Here is a 23,699-nt window from a genome sequence, read left to right on the forward strand (position 1 = left end):
TGGACGCGCTCTCGGTTCCGTGGATGGAAGATCTGTTGTACGCCTTTCCACCATTCAATCTGCTTACAAGGGTAGTGAGAAAAATAAAGATGGAAACAGCCACAGTTATTCTAATCACCCCTTGGTGGCCGAAAAGGGCTTGGTTCCCTTTAGTGAGATCCATGGCGGTAGGAGAGCCATGGGAATTACCATACAGGCCAGACATACTGACACAGGAAGGAATTTTCCATCCACATCCTCAGAGATTACGCCTAACAGCATGGATCCTGAGAGGCAGATATTAGTCAAAAAAGGATTCTCAGAAAGGGTGATTCAGACTCTCCTTAAAAATAGAAAGGATGTAACCAGAAAAATTTATGGAAAGGTTTGGAAAACGTTTAAAGGGTGGACACAGAAAAAAGGGGTACAAGGAAGCAGAGTCGAGTTGCCTCTGATATTGGAATTCTTACAGGATGGAGTAGAGTTAGGCTTAGCGGTAAGCACACTTAGGGTTCAGGTAACGGCCTTATCAGTGTTTCTAGACAGACCTCTAGCCAAGGAACAATATATTAAAGACTTCCTGAAGTCAGTCTCTAAATCTAGGCCAATACCAGTAGCAAGGTTTCCTCCGTGGGACCTCCACCTAGTACTCCAACAGTTACAGAAAGATCCTTTTGAACCACTACAGCAAGCAGAAGAGAAGTTTCTTACGTTGAAGGTAGCATTTTTAATAGCAATTACTTCAGCTAAGCGAATAGGGGACCTACAGGCTATGACGATAAAAGAACCATATAGGACCATTATGCCAGACAGAATAATATTTAAAACAGACCCGACATACAGGCCAAAGGTGAATACAAAGTTTCATAGAACCCAAGACATAATTCTTCCTTCCTTCTGTGACACTCCCACTTCAGAAAGGGAGAGATTGCTTCACCTTTTAGATGTAAGGAGAGCGATTCTCATATATCGAAAGAGGACTAAAGAGTGGAGAAAGACTAACAGACTGCTAGTACTTTTATCAGGACAAAGGAAGGGCATGCAAGCTACCAAGGCATCGATAGCAAGATGGATAAGGCAAACAATAGAAATCTCTTATAATGGTGCAGGGCAAAGATTACCCTTACAACTTAAAGCCCACTCGACCAGAGCAGTATCGACCTCATGGGCAGAAAGAGCAGGGGCATCACTGGAACAGATATGTAAAACAGCGACGTGGTCAAGCCCTTCGACATTTATAAAGCATTATAGGATTGATGTACTGTCAAAACAGGACGTAACCTTTGGGAGGAAGGTCCTACAGGCAGTCATCCCGCCCTAGTTGTGAGTAAAGACAGTTTCTCTGTAGTCTCTCACTTCTGGGGGGCCGGACTGGAGGACGTAGAGAGAAAGTACCTGGTAGTATCCGGTAACGGGTATTTCTGATAGTCCTCAAAGCCGGCCCCCCTCTATAATTCCCTATCCCTAAATCACCTAAAGGTGCCTGCTATTTGTCACTTTTCTTAAATCTGTCAATGTGCACCTGGTGGTTACTCTGGTAAAAGTGAATAAGGAGGGGGTGGAGACACACTTATACTAGGGAGGGAGGCGAATCAATTTGGATGTAATGATTGATAACATGTGTTTCCTAACAGGTGAACATCAGTGTCCTCTCACTTCTGGGGGGCCGGCCTGGAGGACTATCAGAAATACCCGTTACCGGATACTACCAGGTACTTTTATGTATCAATCAAAAAATCATTATTGAAGGATAATGCAAGGGTGATGCGTGGTGGGCACTATGGAGAGTGTCCATACACCATTATTTAATCTTTGGCATATAATTTCCATCTCAATGCATTTTCATGGAATCCAAATTGTGCAGGGGCACTGGTGACCTAGTGTCCATATCCTGTGAGCAAATCAAGCATCCAAGGAGGACAAAACAGATGCCAACTAATTTTCTTGAGTCACCAGGAACTGTCTGCTCCGACTGAAGTCCAAGGGAAAGGGGAGCATCAAGGCTTGCTGTACTTTATAAATCAGCCGTGAGCAAGTTCCAGGAGTTGAGGAGGATCATGTTCTGCTTCAAATTGGTGTCAAAACAGACATGTATCAGGTTGTTTAGTTCCTCTGTGTAGAAAGAAAAAAATGTGTGTTAAAATAAATAAAAGCTCATATGTGATACTTATAACGGTGATATCCCATCACATGGGGAGTAGTGTGAATATGGTATATTTATTAGGCCGACGTGGTCCACTCACCAAGGACCACGAAGGCTGTTGCCCCTGTGATGTCACCACGGCAAAAAAGGGGACGCACTACCTGACCTGGGGGTGCCGCCTGTCACGCACTACCTGACCTGGGGGTGCCGCCTGTCACGCACTACCTGACCGGGGGTGCCGCCTGTCACGCACTACCTGACCTGGGGGCCCCTGTCACGCACTACCTGACCTGGGGGCCCCTGTCACGCACTACCTGACCTGGGGGCCCCTGTCACGCACTACCTGACCTGGGGGCCCCTGTCACGCACTACCTGACCTGGGGGCCCCTGTCACGCACTACCTGACCTGGGGGCCCCTGTCACGCACTACCTGACCTGGGGGCCCCTGTCACGCACTACCTGACCTGGGGGCCCCTGTCACGCACTACCTGACCTGGGGGCCCCTGTCACGCACTACCTGACCTGGGGGCCCCTGTCACGCACTACCTGACCTGGGGGCCCCTGTCACGCACTACCTGACCTGGGGGCCCCTGTCACGCACTACCTGACCTGGGGGCCCCTGTCACGCACTACCTGACCTGGGGGCCCCTGTCACGCACTACCTGACCTGGGGGCCCCTGTCACGCACTACCTGACCTGGGGGCCCCTGTCACGCACTACCTGACCTGGGGGCCCCTGTCACGCACTACCTGACCTGGGGGCCCCTGTCACGCACTACCTGACCTGGGGGCCCCTGTCGCTGCCTAAACCATTCAGGCCAGCCAGCCCAGCACCACCACCAGCCAACCAGTCAGGAGGAATCTTTGGGTGGGAGATCAAAGGTCCGTGAGGTTGTAAGGTCTTGGGGGGGGGGGGGGGGGCGCGCATAACATTATTTTTTTTTTTGCTATGGGGCCCAGTCATTTCTAGCTACGCCCCTGGCCATAGGAAAACATGGGCATTACTTTGAAATTAAATTGTCCTTTCAGTTATAACTTAGAGCAACTGCTTAAGTTTAAGGCTGGTTTCACAGTGGGACATAAAAGTCCCACGTTACAGCAGCCAGTAACGCAGCCTAACTCACAGCACTGTAAAATCAATGTGCTGTTCACAGTGCACACGTTGCGTTACATGGTAACGCAGCACGTTTAAACAAAGTGCTGCATGCTGTACGTTATACTGGGCTAAGCTACTTTAGACTGTTTGCACATGCTCAGTAATGTTGATAATGTTGGAGGAGGAGGTCTCCCCTCCTCCTCCGCGGCCAGCCACATGGCTAATTAATATTCACTGCACTGTCGTGACTCGTGGTGGGACTGTAGTGTTGTCCGGATCATGAACGAATCGTTCATTTGATCCGGATCTTTTTTGAGTCGAATCATCCGGATCATCACAATGAAAGATCCGGTTCACAGTGGATGTCTGTCTGGAAGAAACAGGAACATACAGAATGTACAGTGCAGGGAAAGTCCTGTCCTGCTAGTCATTTCACCCAGTCTGCTTCCCTAGTAAAATGATTCTGTTTAAAGATCCGGATCTTTTCAATGATTCGATTCAAATGATCCGAATCCTTAAAAGATCCGGACTTCCTATCACTAACCTGGAGCGGCTGCTTTGAGAGCTGCATAACGCAGCTCAATCTGACGACCAACTTCAACACCACCATGCGTTGTTAGGGGCACATTATGCGACCATAACGTCCCCTAAAACGCAATGTCTTGGTGGGAAAGTAGCCTAAACGGGGCCTTACTTTCGCAGCAAGCAATAGCTGAGTGACAGAAGGAAGAGAGTGGTGTTCAACCTCCTCCTGTCTCTGCTAATGCTTTCTGCAGGATTAAAGTAATAGTGCAGTTCGTACAGAGAATGGTACAGTCCTTTAGCCACTGTTTTCAGGCTGGGTGGTGTCATGATATAGCAGCTAGTTATGATGCTGGGATAACACAGAAGCCATATTTGCACATTTTCTGTCTGTTTTTTGTGTATTATGTCAGATGTGTATGTATGTTAAAGAGACTCTGTAACATTAAAAACATCCCCTGGGGGGGGGGGGGGGGGGGGTACTCACCTCGGGTGGGGGAAGCCTCCAGATCCTAATGAGGCTTCCCACGCCGTCCTCTGTCCCACGGGGGTCTCGCTGCAGCCCTCCGAACAGCCGGCGACAGACCCGACTGTAAATTCAATATTTACCTTTGCTGGCTCCAGCGGGGGCGCTGTGGCTGCTTTCGGCTCCGAAGTAGACTGAAATACCCGATCTCAGTCAGGTCCGCTCTACTGCGCAGGCGCCGGAAACTTGCGCCTGCGCAGTAGAGCAGACCCGACGGCGATCGGGTATTTTCGTCTACTTCGTAGCCGACAGCCGTCGGAGCGCCTGCGCAGGAGCCGGGAAGGTAAATATTGACGTCATCTTGCACGGAGGGCTGCAGCGAGACCCCTGAGGGACGGAGGACGGCGTGGGAAGCCTCATTAGGATCCGGAGGCTTCCCTCACCCGAGGTGAGTACCCCCCAGGGGACGTTTTGACGTTACAGATCCTCTTTAAGCGGTCAGGCTGGCAGCTGGCATCAGGGTGTGCATTGGTCACCTGGCTGGTGGAAACTGAAAATGTGATTGTCTGTATGTCAGTGTGAAGTACATTAGCATTCAGTTCCTCTGGAAGCAGGGAGCTGCTAATTAGCAGCCATTTGGCGAAGGATAGTCTGTGTCTGCACGACTTTTGAACTCTGTGTATATGTAGACAGCCCCATTGTCCCAATATACAAATCAGGACCAACTAAGTCTGGGAACTTCAAAGGCTAACAGGAAACCCTTGATCAGAAGTCTTTTGATGTGTGTGTTAAACTACAATTTTACCTGTGGAAATTAGATCTATGGGGAGATGGAAAATATCTGCACAGTTCAAGGTGGGACAGGAAAGCTTTGAAGTTGCCTATCACAGCCAGAAAGGATATGACAGGCGTTCTGTGAAAACCTGAAGAAATTAAAGTTTGTCTGGACTTGCACCCACAGGCGACACTTCGGACTATATAAGTTGGTTTAGGATAGTCACAACTGGTGGTTCCCTGGAGATAGCAAAGACGCTAGAACTGCCCTGACTACTGGCCAGACCGCGTTCTCCCTCGTATTGGTAACAATATTCCCATTTTATTTTGAAGCAAACTGTCTTATTGTGTATCTTTGTAATGTTTACTTTGTTTTTGTACATCTTTTGTATATAATTTTTTCCACTAACCCTCCAGGACAGGTATACATCGAGACTTGGCCCCTCCCAGGAAACAGGAAACATCCACAAGCCTCTCTATAAATAAAAAAATCCGTCAGGTGATCGGCAGTATGGATGTTTCCTGTTCCAGGGACAGGTCTCTCTATACCTGCGCTGCATGTCCTGGAGAGCCTGGGTGGCTAAGGGCTGTTGGCGTGGCGGAACCTGGAGGACAACTAGCTGTGGTGAAGTTGGGGGGTGTCCGCTTACCTCTCTGAAGAGCATTGTGGTGTTATCGGGGGAGAGAGGGCCGCAAATGGAGTTCTTGGATATGGCAGGCGCCGCCGGCTGGACTGACGAACAGGCACGCTGCGGGAGTAGGCGGAGGCTGAAGCGGGCGCAGCGTGCCAGACGCTAAGATGGCGGACGGTGCACTTCCGCTTCCGCGTGTCGTCATTTCCGCCCGCCGGAATTAAGAACCTGCGGCGTTCCTCGCGTCTCTGCACTCGTGCAGGACGCAGTATGGAGGCACAGTCAGCACCAGTATCCGGAGCGAGTCAGGCGGCTCCTGAGGAGGATCTGAGACAGGAATCAAGGGATTCCAGCAAGGTATTGGTCACAAACAAACGGTGGTTTATGTGATGCCTATGCTACTATGCTGCAGAGATATTTAATGCTGACTGCTGCTAGAGGAACTTTGTATTAGTGATAATCTGATGGTTAAAGATTGTATCACTTAGTATGCTGATATTTTTTGTTGCTAAAACCCAGGTGATGAGTTGTTTAGTGACAGTGGTTTTTTGGGGTTTTTGTGTATTGTTGCAGGCAACTCCAGCTTCAGGCTCAGGTTCAGCTCCAGCATCAACAGAAGCATCAGAACCTGTTAGGCCTAAAAAACGCTGTCCCTCTTGCAATATAAAACTGCCAGTGTCTTGGAAGAAATTACTATGTCAACAATGTGCAACTAGAGTATTGAACGAAGAATCTGCAGTAGCTTATAAAGATTTCCTTAGGATGGTGCGCAAGGAAATGTCTGATTCCATGAAAGTTTTTAGGGAATCAATGTCGGCTCAAACTGTGGTTAATCAACCTCCAATTGTTATTACACAAGTACCGAGTGGTTCTGGAACTATGTTCCCAGCCACCTCAGGGGCACAAACAATATTTCAACCTATAAATATTGATCAAGCGGCCTCAAGTATAAACTTACAACCACCAGTTATGCCTGTGGAACAGCCGGGGGCAGTCTCTGCCATTCCCATTGATACACCGGTAGAGGGGCAGATACCAGGGGCAGAGTCTGGTCATAAAAAGGCTAGAACTAAAACAGATCGCCCGGTGCTATCTGATTCTGAACCAGAAGAATATTCAGAGGACATTTCTGAATGTGATTCAGAGGATGAGGTATCAGAAAAAGATCAGGATAAGCCGTCAAAATTCAGATTCTCGGCTAATGAAACGGATGAGCTTTTAAAAGCTATTTATGATTCATTAGGTCTGAAACAAGATTCCCCAGCGTCCATGTCTGCACACGATGCTTTATACGCAGGTATGGAAGGTTTAAAGCCCATGGTCTTTCCTGTTCATCCATCTACAAAACAATTAATTGATAGTCAATGGAAGAACCCAGATAGAAAAGTTTTTCTATCCAGGGGTTTCAAAAGAAGATTTCCCTTTGCTGAGGAGGATTGCAAACAATGGGATAAATGTCCCAAATTGGATGCAGCCTTCTCACAAGTTCATAAGGAAAATGAACTATCTTTTGAGGATCTAGGATTCCTAAAAGATCAGTCAGATAAAAAAGCGGAATTCGCGTTAAAAAAGACGTGGTCGGCAATTTGTGCGAATTTTCGTCCAGCTGCCGCAACCACTTGCGTAGGTCGTACATTAGATATGTGGATGCATCAGGTAATGCATCATATTAAAATGGGTTCTAGTAAAGAAACTATTCTTAATTCTTTCACAGTAATGTTTAAAGCTATAAACTTTATAATTGATGCAGCAACGGAGTCAATTCGTTTAACCGCTAGGGCTGCAGCTTTATCTAATGTAGCCAGACGGAATATCTGGATTAAAACCTGGGAAGGTAGTAACATATCTAAAAGTAAATTATGTACCATTCCCTTTTCAGGGGATTTGTTATTTGGGCATCAACTAGACGAAATACTAGAAAGATCCTCAGATAAGAAGAAGGGATTTCCTAAGAAAACCCAATTCAGACCAGGGAAAAGGTTTTTTCGGAAAAACCGTCAAGGCAATAAGCCCAGGCCACAAAACAAACGTAAGTCCTGGTCTTTTTCAAGGGAACAGAACAGACCAAACGCCTTGTTTGGAAGTTCAGACCCTTCAACAAAAAAACAGCAGTGACAACGAACTGGCTGTGGGGGGAAGGCTGGCCCTATTTTACGCACAGTGGCAAAGGTTTACAACCAGCCCGTTTATCCTCAGTCTAATACAGTCAGGGTATCACATTGTGTTCCATCAAAAACCTCTGACAAGATTTATAGTGACAAAACGATTTCAGGCAGTGGAAGAACAGATGGCTATAAGTTCTATTCTACAAGATATGATTCTAAGGAAGGTAGTCACTTTGGTTCCAATCCGGGAGCAGGGGAGAGGTTTTTACTCAAGGATTTTCCTAGTGAAAAAACCGTCGGGGAATTACCGTCTCATATTAAATCTCAAACCTTTAAATCCATTCATAAAGCATCAGAGTTTCAGGATGGAGTCAATTTTTTCTCTCAGGAACCTACTGACAGCCAATTGTTTTATGTTAAGCATAGACCTCAAGGATGCATACTGGCATGTCCCGATCGAGGAGAAATCTCAAAGATTTCTCAGGTTCGCAGTGAAGGAATCCTCAGGGATAACCCATTATCAATTCCGTTGCCTCCCTTTTGGCATAAAATCCGCTCCGAGGATTTTTACCAAAGTGATTGCCGAGATAGTAGCAGATCTCCACAGGAAAGGGATCATGATTGTCCCTTACCTGGACGATCTGTTGATATTTGCAGAATCAAAACAAATACTGTTATCTCAAAGAGAGATTGTGGTGAAAACGCTCCAGCAGGCGGGATGGATCATAAGTCTGGAGAAATCACAGATGGATCCCACACAGAAGATACTGTTTTTGGGATTTTTAATAGACTCAATTCACCAAAAGATGTTTCTACCAGAATTGAAAGTTTTGAAAATAGTACAGCAAATCCAGAATTTCAGACAACTAGAAAGTATATCAATCCGAGATGCCATGAGATTACTGGGACTGCTAAATTCAGCAGCTCCAGCAGTCCAGTGGGCAATGAAGCATGTTCGAGTATTACAGGCATGGATCCTGAAGAACTGGAACAAGTCAATCCAGTCTTTGGATCTCTCAATACTAATACCGGAATCGGTAAAGGAAGACTTACGGTGGTGGATGAATCCTTGCACACGTACCCAGGGAAAGTCTTGGAGTTTTCCAACTCAAATAATCTTAACTACAGACGCAAGCATGTCAGGTTGGGGGGCTCATGTTCAGGACTTCAGAGTGCAGGGTCTCTGGCAAAGTCATATGCAAGGTCAGTCTTCAAACTACAGAGAATTGATGGCCGTGAAATTAGCTCTAATAGCAACACAGCACATAGTGGCAGCAAAACATCTGCAAGTAAGAACAGACAACTCCACAGTAGTAGCGTACATAAATCGCCAAGGTGGAACAAAGTCGCAGAAATTGATGAATCTTTCACTAGAGATATTGGACTTAGCAGAGCAAAATCTTTTGTCACTTACAGCAATACATCTGAAAGGATCATTGAATACACTAGCAGATCTGCTCAGTCGCAAACAGTTGTCGAACATGGAATGGGAATTAAACCAGGAGGTTTATCGATGGATAACAACAATCTGGGGCAGTCCAAGCATAGATTTGTTTGCCAACAGGGACAATACCAAATGTCATCAGTTCTATTCCCTGAATACCAGAGACAATCCAACAGCGATAGATGCCTTGGCACAGACATGGGATTTCGAACTGGCGTTTGCCTTTCCACCACTGAATCTTCTACCGTTAGTACTGAAAAAGGTAGCAATATCCAAAGTAACATTGATTTTGTTTGCACCAAATTGGCCGAGAAGATCATGGTATCCCATGCTTCTCAAGTTGAAAATAGCGGAACCAGTACTACTTCCGTTTCTAGACAATTTAGTGTCAATTCGGGGGCGAGTTGTTCCACAACTAAACAAATGGAAATTAACAGCTTGGCTACTGAGGAATTAATTCTGAAGAGTTATGGACTATCAAATAAAGTAATAGACACTCTGATTAAAAGTCGTAAGAAGAATACAAGAGCAATATACATGAAATATTGGAAAACCTTTAATCTGTGGAAAGAACAGACAGGGTTTAAAGCAAATGAAATTGCTACCGTACTTGAATTTTTACAAAGTGGCGTAGATAAAAAATTGGCCTTAAGTACTATTAAGGTCCAGATATCAGCACTTTCAGTTTTTTTGGACAAGCAATTAGCGGTGCATCCGTTAATCGCTCGGTTCATCAGGTCAGTAGAAAGGAACAGACCTATTCGGGTTAAGCCATTTCCAAAATGGGACTTATCAGTGGTATTAAAGGCCTTGACCAAACCTTCGTTTCAGTTTTCACCTGATATGGATTTACGGTTATTAACGTTTAAAACTATTTTTTTGGTAGCAATTACATCTGCAAGGAGAGTAAGCGAGTTGGAAGCTTTATCTTGTAGAGAACCTTACTGTATTTTTTATGACGACAGAGTAGTATTAAGAACTAGCGCAGAATTTATTCCGAAGGTAGGAGACATTTTTTATCGTTCTCAAGAGATTGTGTTACCAAGCTTCTACCCGATGCCGTCAAATGACAAGGAGGAAGAACGACATCATTTAGACGTAAGACAAATGCTGTTAAATTATCTACAAAGAATTCAAAGTATAAGGAAGACGGAAGCTCTATTTGTAAATTTTACTGGGAAATTGATAGGTCAGAGGGCTTCAAAGAGAACAATAGCGAATTGGATAAAGTTATGTATTTTGGAAGCGTACAAGGTTATGGAGGCCACGCCTCCTAAAGATCTTAAAGCACATTCTACCAGGGGGACAGCGACAACTTGGGCCTTCAGAGCTGGTGCTTCCCCGGTGGAAATCTGTAAAGCAGCAACGTGGAAGAATTTGGGGACGTTCATGCGGCACTACAGATTGGATCATATATCGTCATCGGACCAGGACTTCGGTAGAAAGGTCCTGCAGGCGGTCAGCCCACCCTAAGGTTAGTTTCTTGGTCATCATCTCGATGTATACCTGTCCTGGAGGGTTAGTGGAAAAAACTAAACATTAGCTTACCTGGTAATTTTATTTTAGGTAACCCTCCAGGACAGGTGGGGTAACCCGCCCATATAACATATAATTATAACTGTGTATAATATGTTTACTCTAAACATTGGTATATATATATATATATATTTACATGGTATAAATAGTTAGGTGTCAGGTAGTTAGACCTGTTTGGTTATTTTCTTGCATAATACTGCCGATCACCTGACGGATTTTTTTATTTATAGAGAGGCTTGTGGATGTTTCCTGTTTCCTGGGAGGGGCCAAGTCTCGATGTATACCTGTCCTGGAGGGTTACCTAAAATAAAATTACCAGGTAAGCTAATGTTTAGTTTTCTGCATTGTTCCACTTTTTTTTCTGGGATATTAAATATTTATTTAATAAGTTTGACTTCTGATGTACTAAACTAGCTCATAGCCTAGAAAGAGACTGCAGTGTAATTTACGTTACAAGTTCAGTGCCTGATTGTGCCTTGCTACTGTACGATTGTAGAGTGTGTGTGGCGTTCCCGTGTTTGGCCTAAGCGCAAAGCTGACCCAAATAAGAAAACGCGGACTGTGTGCAGATCACTCGACAGCACAGTGGGAATCGTTGAAGTGTCTAGCAGCAGCTAGTGGTGGCAGTGAGAAGTGCTTTGAGGGGCGACAGCCTTGTTGTAGCTTGAATAAGGCTGCTCCCCTCTTGATCTGGTCAAACCCGCAGTCGGGAACCATATCTGCAGGCGTGCAGCAGGGCCGGTTCCTGACAGGCGGTGCACTATTTAAAGGGGAACTGGGCATGTGTCTGAAATAAGCTGTCCATCAGCTGTTTTTGGAGCTGTTGCACATGTGTAACTCGTCGCTAGCATGATGACAGGCGCTCCCTGCCTGACTATGTATAGTGTTTGGCACTATTATTTGTCTTGAGGAAGTGGGCTCAGACCCACGAAACGTGCTGCCAGTGCATAATAAATTTAATTTCTATATGAAGTTCTTTATTGAGGTAAGCCACCTCCTTTTTCCACTTTTAATTTTTAATCTCATATTTTTTATACCTCTGGGCACCTCTTTATCCTCCCTAGTTAAAGTGGATCTAAACTCTTGCACAGGACAGAAGGAAAACCTTGAGAAATGCACCCTTAATGTATTTAGAGAGTTTAGCCTGTCTAATTCCCCCTGTTTGTGTCTAATCGCAAGTTGTAATTCGATCTCACCCCTGAGTCACATGACTGCCATATCAGAGATGGCAGATAAGCTCATTTAAAAGCACAGGCTGTTAATGATATGTCTGCTTCCATGCACCAGGAAGTATAAACAGTGCCGATTTTATTTTAGGATTTGTATTGGCTGTAACAATCAGGGCTGTGGAGTCGGTACAAAAATCCACCGACTCCTCAGATTAGGATTCCTCCGACTCCTCTAATTTGCATATTACAATCTTGTTTATTCAAAGTAACGCTTAGGAATTTTAAAAGACCACTGAAGTGAGAGAGATATGGAGGCTGCCATATTTATTCCTTTTTAAACAATACCAGTTACCTGGATATCCGGTGGATCTTCTGCCTCTAATACTTTGTCTTTAGCCCCATCTACACGATATGATTCTTTGTACGATTCGATTACGATTCTATTTACGATCCGATTAAAGCTGACATGTCCGATCGGGATTCGATTCAGTTCAATTTGCCATTGCTTTGCAATGGCAAATCGAATTGAATCGAATCGAATCCTGATCGGACACGTCGGAATTAATTGGATCATAAATAGAATCGTAATCGAATCGCACAAAGAATCGTATCGTGTAGATTGGGCTATAGACTAAAACTAGTCCTTGGTAAGAGTACTTGTAGAAGGTACAGACAGGAACAAAGAAAATCTATCTGGCCCTAGGCAATGTAACTGTGGGTACATGCAAGAGTGATGTACAGGTACTCTGCATGAGAATGAGGCAATTTTTTCTCTATTACACGTTTTTCATGTACAAGCTGAACCAGGTTTATGGGTGATAGACAATGCCAATGTGTTCAATGTGCACTACATTCTCAGTGGATTCCCTGCAACTCTGTGGGGAGTGCATATGTAGAGTATAGTACTACTGTGTAATAAAGTAAACCTGAGACAGATGAAATTAAAGTTTTATACATACCTGGGGATTCCTCCAGCCCCCTTCAGGCTAATCAGTCCCTCGCTGTCCTCCTCTGCCACCTGGATCCTCTGCTATGGGTCCAGGTACTTGAGCCAGTCAGGCATAGTGTGCATGCAAACACTTTGCTGCCGGGAGCGTACTACACCTGCGCAGCACTATTGTGCAGGTGCAGAATGCTCCTGGCGGTGGGAGCGGCACGTGGCCGGACTGCGCTGACTGGCTTTATTACCGGGACTCCTAGCAGAAGATCCAGGTGGCGGAGGAGGACAGCGAGGGACTGATTAGCCTGAAGGGGGACGGAGGAAGCCCCAGGTATGTATAAAACTTTTTTTTTTTTTTCTTTTTTTCCATCTCTCAGGTTCCCTTTAATTCATAGTCCTCAAACCAAATTTTAACAACATATCAAATTATTAGATTTCATGAGCAAAGGGAGTGCAGAAATTTGCATAGACCAGCATCAGTGCAGAATTATTTCCACCTCATTGACCAGCTGTATTAGTGACACAGCCACACATCAGGCTTTATTCTTAAGCCCCCTCTACACCATTCAATTTCAGGCACGATTCGATTAGATCGATAAAATTCGACATCGTGTGATCGATTTTGGCTAGTTTTCACTGCTAATCGATCACGATTGATCGAATCCCAATCGGACATGTCAGATTTAATCGATCTAATCAAATTCGATCCAATCTAATTAGATCGCTAGCGCCTGTAATTGAATGGTGTAGAGGGGGGTTTTACAGCATGGATGTTATTTAGTATATATGAGATTCCTGTGTACACATCATATATACAGTCACAATCAGATATGTATATCTGACTTTAAAAATACGGGGACTGCTTTATTGAAGCAGCACAAGTAACTATTTTTTTTTTTCATTTTTCTGAAACATTTTAGCATGGGGGCCAAGCTGTGGCACCCCTAATGACCAGTGCTGCGACAGTGTGGTGATCCGCTTTAGTATCATCATTGAAGAAAAGAACCTGTAAGGCTTATATAGAAAAATTACAAATAGATATCCATTTGGATAAGCCAGTGACTGTCCATTCCAGACATTACAGAGTTGCACATAGCTGCCCCTATGTGCAGGAAGGTCTGAGCCTCTCGTATAGTCAAGGGATAACAGCCAAGGTGAGGGCGGAGGCACCGGGGCCCTGAGGGAACATACACCCGGTGAACCCGCCCCCAACAGCTAACAAGCAAAGCTCAGAGGGATATCCGGAAACATACATAAATAAACTTGTGCCACCACAAAGGTTCAAAAATGAAGATGTAGTGGAGATATATATAAACAAAACAAAAAGAAAGGAAGAAAAAGAGAGAGAGAAGGAGAGAAGAAAGGCACAGTAAGAAAAAGGCAAGGAAAAAAAGAAGGAACAAGAAAGAAAAGAACAGTCCAGGTCGGTCATCTCGGGACTATCTGGGAGGCCTAAAACGTAGGGCTCTCGTATCCATAATGAACCAGCAGATAAAGGTGACGCTGAGTCAACGACGGGGCCTATGGGGTATCAAGCCGTATTCTGAGTCATTAGGTTTTTATAGGTGTCGGTCTCTTTGAACTCCCACCAGGGAGACAAAGTGCAGTTAAATTGTTCCAGTCGGTCCTGGAGAGAATGCGTCAAGTCCTCCATATATTTAATAGATTGAATCTCTCTTAACCATTCTGCAATAGGGGGAGCCTGGTTTGACTTCCAGTGTCGAGCAATAACGAGTCTGGCAGCATTGATTAGGTGTTTTGAAAGTGATTTTTTTTATACTTACCTAATCTCCTCGGAGTGTTGTGCAGCAGGTAATAGGAGGGGTCACCCGAGGTCTCTACTTCTGTGATTTTAGTAATGATAGACTTAACCGCGTTCCAAAAAGGCACAATTACCGGACAACTCCAAAAGATATGGAACAAAGTTCCTTTGTGTCGAGCAGCGCCAACAAAGGGGGCTGGAATTAGGGAACTTCTTGTGGAGTCTGTCCGGTGTATGATACCAACAAGTCAGCAACTTATAGCCTGACTCCTGTATGCGCACTGATATAGAAGATTTTTGAGAAAGTATAAGAATTTTTTGCCATTGAGGGTCAGTGAAGCTCTTGCCAAGGGAGGTTTCCCATTTGGCGCGTAATGAGGATGACCGACCCGAATCAACCAGAACCATTGAGTATATTTGGGAGATTCCCCGCGTAACATGTCCATCCCCACTGCACAACCTCTCAAAGGGAGAAAGGTCTCTGGTGAACTTCACAACACTTACCACACTCAAAAGAAAATGTATAAACTGCGAGTGGGACCAAAAGTCCAGAGAAGGGGACTTCCACCGAGTCCTCAAAGAGAGCAGATTTGCCCACCTGCCGTTTTCAAGGAGATGATAAGCCCTGATGGGGCTGAGATTTCTCCACTTTTTGTATGCCCCTTTACACATTCCTGGGGGAAAATCAGGGTTATCTAGTAAGGAAATCAGCGGTGAGGGCCAGGGAGAAAAGGGTGGCTAATCTATTTAGTTTGTTAAAGATCTTCAAGGTGCTCTTAGTCAACGGAGATGCTTTAATTAATGGAGACACAGAGGAAGACCATGGAATATGTTGCAAATGGAGTGAAGCTAAGTCACCTTCCATGCTAACCCATTGCTTGAGAGCACCATGTCGATGCCAATCAACAATTCGTACAAGTGCCGAGGCTCCATGGTATAGGGAAAGATCCGGAATCGACATACCCCCCTGATCTTTGGGCAGGATCATTAGTGCATATTTAAGTCTAGGAGGTCTATTTTTCCATATAAATTTTTGAAATAATGCCCTGATTTCTTTGAAATAAGAAACGGGTGCGGAAATTGGAAGAGCTTGAAAGACATAGAGGAACTGTGGTAGCACATTCATTTTAATAATACAGTATTTACTCTGCCAAACCAGGTAAATTTTGCCACATCCCATCTCTTCAGATCAGCTCTAATCTTAGAGAGCAAAGGGACATAATTGAGGGAAAAGACATCGGCAAGGTTACTGGGAATTTTAGTGCCTAGATATGATATTGCTCGTGGAGACCAGGAGAAAGGGAAATTGGACTCTAGCTGAGACTGTAGATTAGAGGATAAGCCAATGTTTAATGCCTCACATTTGCTATAGTTTATTTTGAAATTGGAAACTGCACTGTATTTAGAAAACTCCTGCATAAGGTTAGGGAGGGAAATATGCGGGTTTGCAATATAAAACAAAAGGTCGTCCGCATAGACGGCAAGTTTATGTTCAGCTGATGGGAATTGGAGTCCTTTAATATCAGGGTTGGCTCTAATGTTACGGAGTAGGGGGTTCTAGGGATAGGGCAAAAATAAAAGGGGAAAGAGGGCATCCCTGCCGGGTTCCATTGGTAATAGGAAATGACTAAGATAGTTCTCCATTTATTTTAATTCTAGCCGCAGAGGACCCATAGAGAGCCATGATATGATCAGTCATATTTCTAGGGAGGCCGATATGTTGTAAGGTGGTTTTGATAAAGTCCCATCGGACACGGTCGAAGGCCTTCTCAGCATCTGTAGATAGAAGCATCATGGGTGAGGCCTTCGACCGTGCCCAATGCACCGTCACCAAGGTCCTAAGGGTATTGTCCCTCTCTTCACGAGTGGGTATGAAGCCAACCTGATCAAAATGGATTAAGTTGGTCATAAAAGGAGATAGGCGGTTGGCCAAAATCTTGGCATAAAGTTTGAGATCTATATTAAAGAGACACTGAAGCGAAAAAAAAAATATGATATAGTGAATTGGTTGTGTACTATGAATAATTACTAGAAGATTAGCAGCAAATAAAATATTCTCATCTTTTTATTTTCAGGTATATAGTGTTTTTTCTAACATTGCATCATTCTATATTATGTGCAGATTACACAACACTCAGCATTCAAAATGAGTCTTTCAGAGCAGTCTGTGAAGTAATGAACTCTCCTCTGCCAGAGGAAAAGTAAACAGTTCAATTACAGTTGAGATAATAAAAGTCAGATAACAGCCCTCTCCACGACTATAGGCCCGTACACACGCCGGTCTGGAGGCAACGACGGGTCCGTCGTTGCCTCCCGCTGGGTGGGCGTGCCAACGACAGTCCGGCGTGTGTACGCACTGTCGGCGGACTGATACGGCTGTTTCTGACGGGCGGATCGCTCAGAAACAGCCGTATCAGTCCGCCGACAGTGCGTACACACGCCGGACTGTCGTTGGCACGCCCACCCAGCGGGAGGCAATGACGGACCCGTCGTTGCCTCCAGTCCGGCGTGTGTACGGACCTTAAGACTTAGTCGGAGAGTTAATGGCTTGTTTACATAGAGATAACAACTGGAGTTTCTTAACTCTTCCTGTACTGGAAACCATTAGACTGATGTATCTGATCTTAATGTTTTATTTCTTAGCTGTACTACACATACAAATCATACTATCATAATTTTTTTTCCGCTTCAGTGTCTCTTTAAGTAGAGAGATGGGCCTATAATTAGAGCAGAGGGAAGGATCCTCACCTGATTTGTGAATCGCGGCAATGTGGGACAATAGCATATCATTAGGGAAAGAGGACGGTGAGTCAGGGTCCGCCGTGGAATTAAGAGTTCTGAGAAAGAAAGGATGTAGCAATGACATATATTTTTTTATATTAATCCAATGAAAAGCCATCAGGCCCTGGAGCTTTGCCTGAGGGGGTTTGCGAGATAGCAAGTTTAAGCTCCATAAGGGAGATCTGTTCCCCCAGTTCCTCTAATGCCTCTTCAGGTATCTTTGGGAGGCCTGATTGTCTAATATAAAAATCTCGGAACACACGAGCTATGGAAGAGGATCTATGATGTTTTGTAGAGGAAGAATCATTTATGTGGGGGATATAGTTTGCGTTCTGTTGGATCCTAAGGGCTCTAGCCAATAGACGACTGCACTTATTGCCGAATTCGTAATAATGGCGCTTACCCCTAGAAGCAGCATATCGTGCTTTAAAATAAAGTAGAGATTTTAACTTTTCCCGTTCGGCAGTCAAAGCCTCCAAGTCAGTCCTTGACCTGGAGCCCCTATGTAGCTTTTCAAGTCTATGAATTTCCTCAAGCGCCCTAGTAATAGCCTCAGTTTTCTCTTTTTTTTTAAGCGACTTCCTTCCTGCATCAAAACCCCCCCGGATCACACATGAGCGGCCCAGAGTGTCATAGGGGGCATACCTTCTACGTCATTGGTTTGAAAATCGTTACTAATAGCTGCTTCCACCCTATCTGCTACCTCCTTGTTCCCGAGGAGAGAGGAATTAAGTCGCCAGGAAAAAGGGCCACGTCTCCCCTCAAGAACAGTGACCGAGACAGACACAAAGGAATGGTCTGAAAATGGGCATGTATTGATCTGAGCTGATGAAACCACAGATAAAAGATTATGGGATACAAAAATATGGTCAATACGGGAGTAGATCCCATGAGGAGTGGAAAAGAAGGTATAATCCTTAACAGAGGGGTTCAATATACGCCAGGTATCCACCAATTGCAGAGAGCGGAGGGCATTCTTACATTTAAGGATTAGTCTATATGGGAGAGCAGTTTTACCTGAAGAAGTATCAAGAGCAGGATCCAAAGCTAGAAATAGAACATTTTATCATATTTTCTATTTTAATTACAGTTGCAGAACTACTGCGCCTGCGCAGTTCTCTCCGGCCCACGTGGCGATTGACAGCGCAGATCGCGCAGGCGCAGTACAGAGCGACCTCCAGGTCGCTCTGACGTCATCGCCGGGGACCGGTTCGGAGCTCCGGGCAAACTGTGACGGGCACAGCTGCGGCGAGGGAAGTCCTGGGAGCTTGGGGCTGGAAGAAGCCCCAGGTAAGTAGCGTTTATTTTATTAAAAATTCCCTGATAACTCCTTTGAGACCTAAACAATTAAGGCCATACTGACACCACACCTGCATTGGTTACTTCCTACTTTCTGGGGAGTACAGACAGGGTTTGTGTGTGTGTATATACAATATACATATGATATGTATATGTGTTTACATATTAGCCCAGAACAACGGCATACCTCTGGCACAGTTCTGATAGCACCAGCCTTAATTTACTCTTGCTCATTACTTGCAGGTAAGTTACATAGTTAATTGGGTTGAAAAAAAGACTTGCGTCCATTGAGTTCAACCAGAGAACAAAGTACAACACCAGCCTGCTCCCTCACAAACCCCTGTTGATCCAGAAGAAGGCGAAAAACCCTTACAAGACATGGTCCAATTAGCCCCAAAAGGGGAAAATTTCCTTCCCGACTCTTGATGGCAATCAGATAAAATCCCTGGATCAACATTACTGGGCATTACCTAGTAATTGTAGCCATGGATGTCTTTCAATGCAAGGAAAGCATCTAAATGCAGGTATAGAATTTGCCATAACTACTTCCTGTGGCAATGCATTCCACATCTTAATCACTCTTACTGTAAAGAACCCTTTCCTAAATAAATGGCTAAAACGTTTTTCCTCCATGCTTAGATCATGTCCTCTAGTCAGAGTATGTATGATTGCCGCGCACCTAGCAGCACCACAATAAGGCGCTTTAACAAAAATGTTGGCTGCAAGGAGAAAAATGGATCTGTACCCCAATCTCTTAGAACTCTTAGATCCCTCCTCATCCTACCACGACAGGATGTCTGGTAGCACCCAGCCTGACCGCACGGCTGCACACTTCATATATACGTGTTCAAATGTGTTTAAATGCTGTAACTGTACCCTTTATATTGTCTGTATATTGTCTGCTTACATACATGTATCGTTATGTCCTGCTCGTTCTCACCTAGCCCTGTACTTGCCAAACCCAATTCCGGGCACGGCCCAGTCGTGCTTGGCGAAATAAAAAGATTCTGATTCTGAATCCACTCGAATTAAACAAAAAACACAGTATTACTCCTGCGCACTCAAAAACAATTTAATACCATCAATTAAAAAACAATAAAAATCATACCACACACGAGTAGTGGAGCTACTCGTGTGTGTGTGGTATGATTTTTATTGTTATTTAATTGATGGTATTAAATTGTTTTTGAGTGCGCAGGAGTAATACTGTGTTTCATGTCCTCTAGTCCTTTTGAGAAGGCCTAGGGACAAAAAACTCATCCGCCAAGCTTTTATATTGCCCTCTGATGTATTTATACACGTTAATTAGATCCCCTCTAAGACGTCTTTTCTCTAGACTAAATAAACACAGTTTAACCTTTCTTGGTAAGTGAGACCTTCCATCCCTCGTATCAATTATGTTGCTCGTCTCTGCACCTGCTCTAAAACTGCAATTTCTTTCCTGTGTGGTGCCCAGAACTGCATTCCATATTCCAGATGTGGTCTTACGAGAGTTAAACAGGGGCAATATTATGCTAGCATCTTGAGTTTTTATTTCCTTTTTAATGCATCACAATTTTATTAGTTTTAGCTGCAGTGGCTTGGCATGGAATACGATTATTTAACTACTGTATGACCGCTCCACGCCAATGGGCATGGCCGCGGCGGCAGCCCCAGGACCGCCTAACGCCAATTGGCGTCAGGTCCTGGAGCCGGCTAATGCAGTAGATCGCGCGCAGGGTGCGGGGGCATCTCCTGCTTGGGAGGGCGGAGCTCTGCCCCGCCTTCAGTCTCCAAGCGCTGTTGCCGCTCGGGAGACTGTTAGACGGCGTAATCACTGTCTATTTACATGTGCAGCGCTGCGATCAGCAGCAGCGCTGTACTGGGGACAGCCGTGTGGCACGGCAGTCCCCTCCATAGGCTAGGCAGTGATCGGCTGTCATAGGCTGAAGCCTATGACAGCTGATCACCCTGAATGGCTGGTGGGGGGGGGGGGGGAGGGAGCAGGGGAATAGAAATAAAAAAAGGCATTTTTATAAAAAATAAATAAATATAAAAACAAACAAACTGTGGAGCGATCAGACCCCACCAACAGAGAGCTCTGTTGGTGGGGGGGAAATCACTTGTGTGCTTTGTTGTGCGCCCTGCAGCTTGGCCTTAAAGCTGCAGTGGCAAATTAAGTAAAAAAGAGCCTGGTCTTTAGGGGGTTTAACACTGCGGTCCTCAAGTGGTTAAATTGTCGATGAGTACTCCTAATGGTACGTACACACTTGCAACTATGGTTGTTTGAAACAAAACCTTAACGATCGGTCTGCCGACAATCGGGTAAAGAACTTTACTAAACGATCATTAAGTACAACGTCGAACGATCGATATCGGCACGATGTGAAAATCCAACAGGACGGATCATATCGAGCGACAATCGTTACAAAAATTATAGTGTGTACAGTTATCTGCCGAGAACGATCGTTACAAGGGCCAATGCGCCTGCGTTGGATTCTGCCCAGCTTCTATACTTCCTGTGCAAAAGGTGGATCAGCGCAACACCAGGCCGCCTCCGAATGGCCTCCATCAGAGATGCGCTGAGCCCCCCCAGGAACTACAAACGCACCTTGAACCCAAACAGAAGCTCTGCATATACACCAAAAGCATGGCTGTTAAGTGGGAGCAGCTGACCAAAAACGAATTACATTAGTACATAGCAAGGAAATGAGCAGCGCTACTTAAAAACAGACTAGTGCCTACCTGCAAAAGAGTGCAAGCCCCACTTGTGGGGTCGAATACACACCGAGCATACACATGACCTGTCTACCACTAGAGGAGGATGTTGGTTTCCATTAACAGCTTGCATGCAACCTATTAAGTACTCGTCCCTCCCACTGCGAAGAAGTCAATCCTCCATGGGAGGGGCCTAACACTAACTAAATTCTAACCAATGTATATGCATAGCCTGGGTGCGGCTAATCAAATTAAATCGAAAATTGAAAATTGCGCAAAAGGTGGATCAGCGCAACACCAGGCCGCCTCCAAATGGCCTCCATCAGAGATGCGCTGAGCCCCCCCAGGAACTACAAACGCACCTTGAACCCAAACAGAAGCTCTGCATATACACCAAAAGCATGGCTGTTAAGTGGGAGCAGCTGACCAAAAACGAATTACATTAGTACATAGCAAAGAAATGAGCAGCGCTACTTAAAAACAGACTAGTGCCTACCTGCAAAAGAGTGCAAGCCCCACTTGTGGGGTCGAATACACACCGAGCATACACTTCCTGTGTAGCGTGACCGTAAAAATTGTTACATTACAAATTTTCAAATAAACTTTGTTTTCAAGTTAACTCATATATTATATCATATATTTGTATCTATTGTAACTCCATGTTAGTGTTTTTTTTTAAACATTTTATATAAATATGTACAAATTTCCCTCTGATCGTTCTTTTCTGCGAGAACGATCGTTAAAATGTGTATGATCGCTGCATCCCATCGTTGCATTCCAATCGTTCCAATATTGTTTGTCTGGTAACTATCATTCCTTGCAAACGATCATTATCGCAAGTGTGTATGTAGCATTAGTCCTTCTCTGTAATACTTATGTTGCTTTGTTGTCCCGGCGATCTGCTCTCCCTGAACGCACGTGCACTGCCGGCTGTGGGTTGTTGTCTATGGCCGGTGGTGTGCGCATGTCCGTACGTGGTGGCGCAGTGTTTCGCGAGAGCATGCGCAGAGCGTGGCACACATCGCGCATAAGGTTACTCGCGTGTATCGGAAATGTCGCATGGGGGCGCGTACGCGCATTCGCAGAAGTTTTGGCGCCAAATTCAGTTATATTAGACCTGCCCCAGCCAGTGCTGTTCGTTCTGACAGCTAGTGTGGAACGCTTTCCCTGGAGGAATCTTTGTTACTGATCCTGATTACCTGTTGAGGACCCGGCTTGCCTAACCACTCTCGATCTCCTCTCCCTCGGCTTTGACTCTGACTGTTTTTGGATTTCCTCTGCCTGCCGCCTGCCCCGACTTCGGCCTGTACCTCGGATTCTCCTGTCTGCCACCTCACCTCTGTTAGTCTCAACTAGCACTGGACGTCAGGAGTATCTAACAGACGATCTGCTTCCATCCCCTTTTATTCCCTATTATCCTTGGCATGCCCTGGCTACGGGCTCATAACACTAAAATAGACTGGACTTTAGGACTTGTTCTGTTTACCTCCAAATATTGCCACAGTTCTGCCTTTCTGATGATAGTCACCAGGGGCGTAGCAATCATTATAGCAACCATAGCGGTTTCTATGGGGCCCGCGGCAGCCCTACGTCACATGGAGCCTGCAGCTCAGAGGCCTTTTTTTTAACTATTATAATGCCGGCCCGTGGCCAGGGGCCCCTGATAATTATAAGAGTGCCCCCTCCCCGGCCCCCTCTTCTCCTAATGTCGCTGGAGTGCGGACGGGGACTACTTCCGGCCGCCGTGCATTGATACTCCCTGGCGGCCGGCCCGGCAATTACTCTATCGTTTCGGGCTTCCAGCCAGGGAGGAAGGAGGAGGAGGGATGTTGCGATGGCCAGTCGGACTGGCTGCGACTGGAGCCTGGAGGAGAGGAGTGTGCCCTGGAGCCGGTGATCTGCCTGGATTGGACCCGTCCCATGCATCACCTGAGGAGGAGCGACCCGCACCCGACCCCACGTCAGGATTGTGTAAGTATGTATGTGCTGGCTGCTGTGGTCTGTCACTGTGGACGGAGGTGCGAGGGTGCCGGGGGGGGGGGTGGGCTGGGGAGAGAGTTACTGACAGACCAACCACCACCCATACCTGGCTGGCGGGCGGCGGCCATGCTAACCTATAAAGGGGCAGGGGCCAGGACAGGGCACCATATTGCTGTTTGCTAACTTAAATGGGGGGGCTGCAGTGACACCCATATGGCTAACCTTTATGGGGGGGGCTGCAATGGCACCAATATGGCTAACCTTTATGGGGGGCTGCAGTGGCACCTATATGGCTAACCTATATGGGGGGGGGGGGGGCGCAGTGGCACCAGTATGGCTAACCTATATCGGGGGGGGGGGGGGGGCACGCAGTAG

General features: G+C 45.6%; 1 protein-coding gene across 5 annotated transcripts in view; it reads left to right on the forward strand.

Moving 5' to 3' along the window:
- Window positions 1-23,699, forward strand: part of LOC137509395 (scaffold attachment factor B1-like) — a 256,890-nt gene that overhangs the window by 26,633 nt on the left and 206,558 nt on the right. Inside the window, exon 2 of one of the 5 annotated variants that reach the window (XM_068233829.1) lies at window positions 6,185-7,752. The exons of the other annotated variants lie outside the window; for them this stretch is intronic. Coding sequence (XP_068089930.1) covers window positions 6,185-7,726 — 1,542 coding nt within the window. The 3' untranslated portion in view covers window positions 7,727-7,752. Of the gene's footprint in view, window positions 1-6,184; window positions 7,753-23,699 lie in introns of those variants that run through there. 5 annotated transcript variants of the gene reach the window in all.

The sequence above is a fragment of the Hyperolius riggenbachi genome, chromosome 1, assembly GCF_040937935.1.
Source record: "Hyperolius riggenbachi isolate aHypRig1 chromosome 1, aHypRig1.pri, whole genome shotgun sequence".
In the NCBI taxonomy this organism is placed as follows: Eukaryota; Metazoa; Chordata; class Amphibia; order Anura; family Hyperoliidae; genus Hyperolius; species Hyperolius riggenbachi.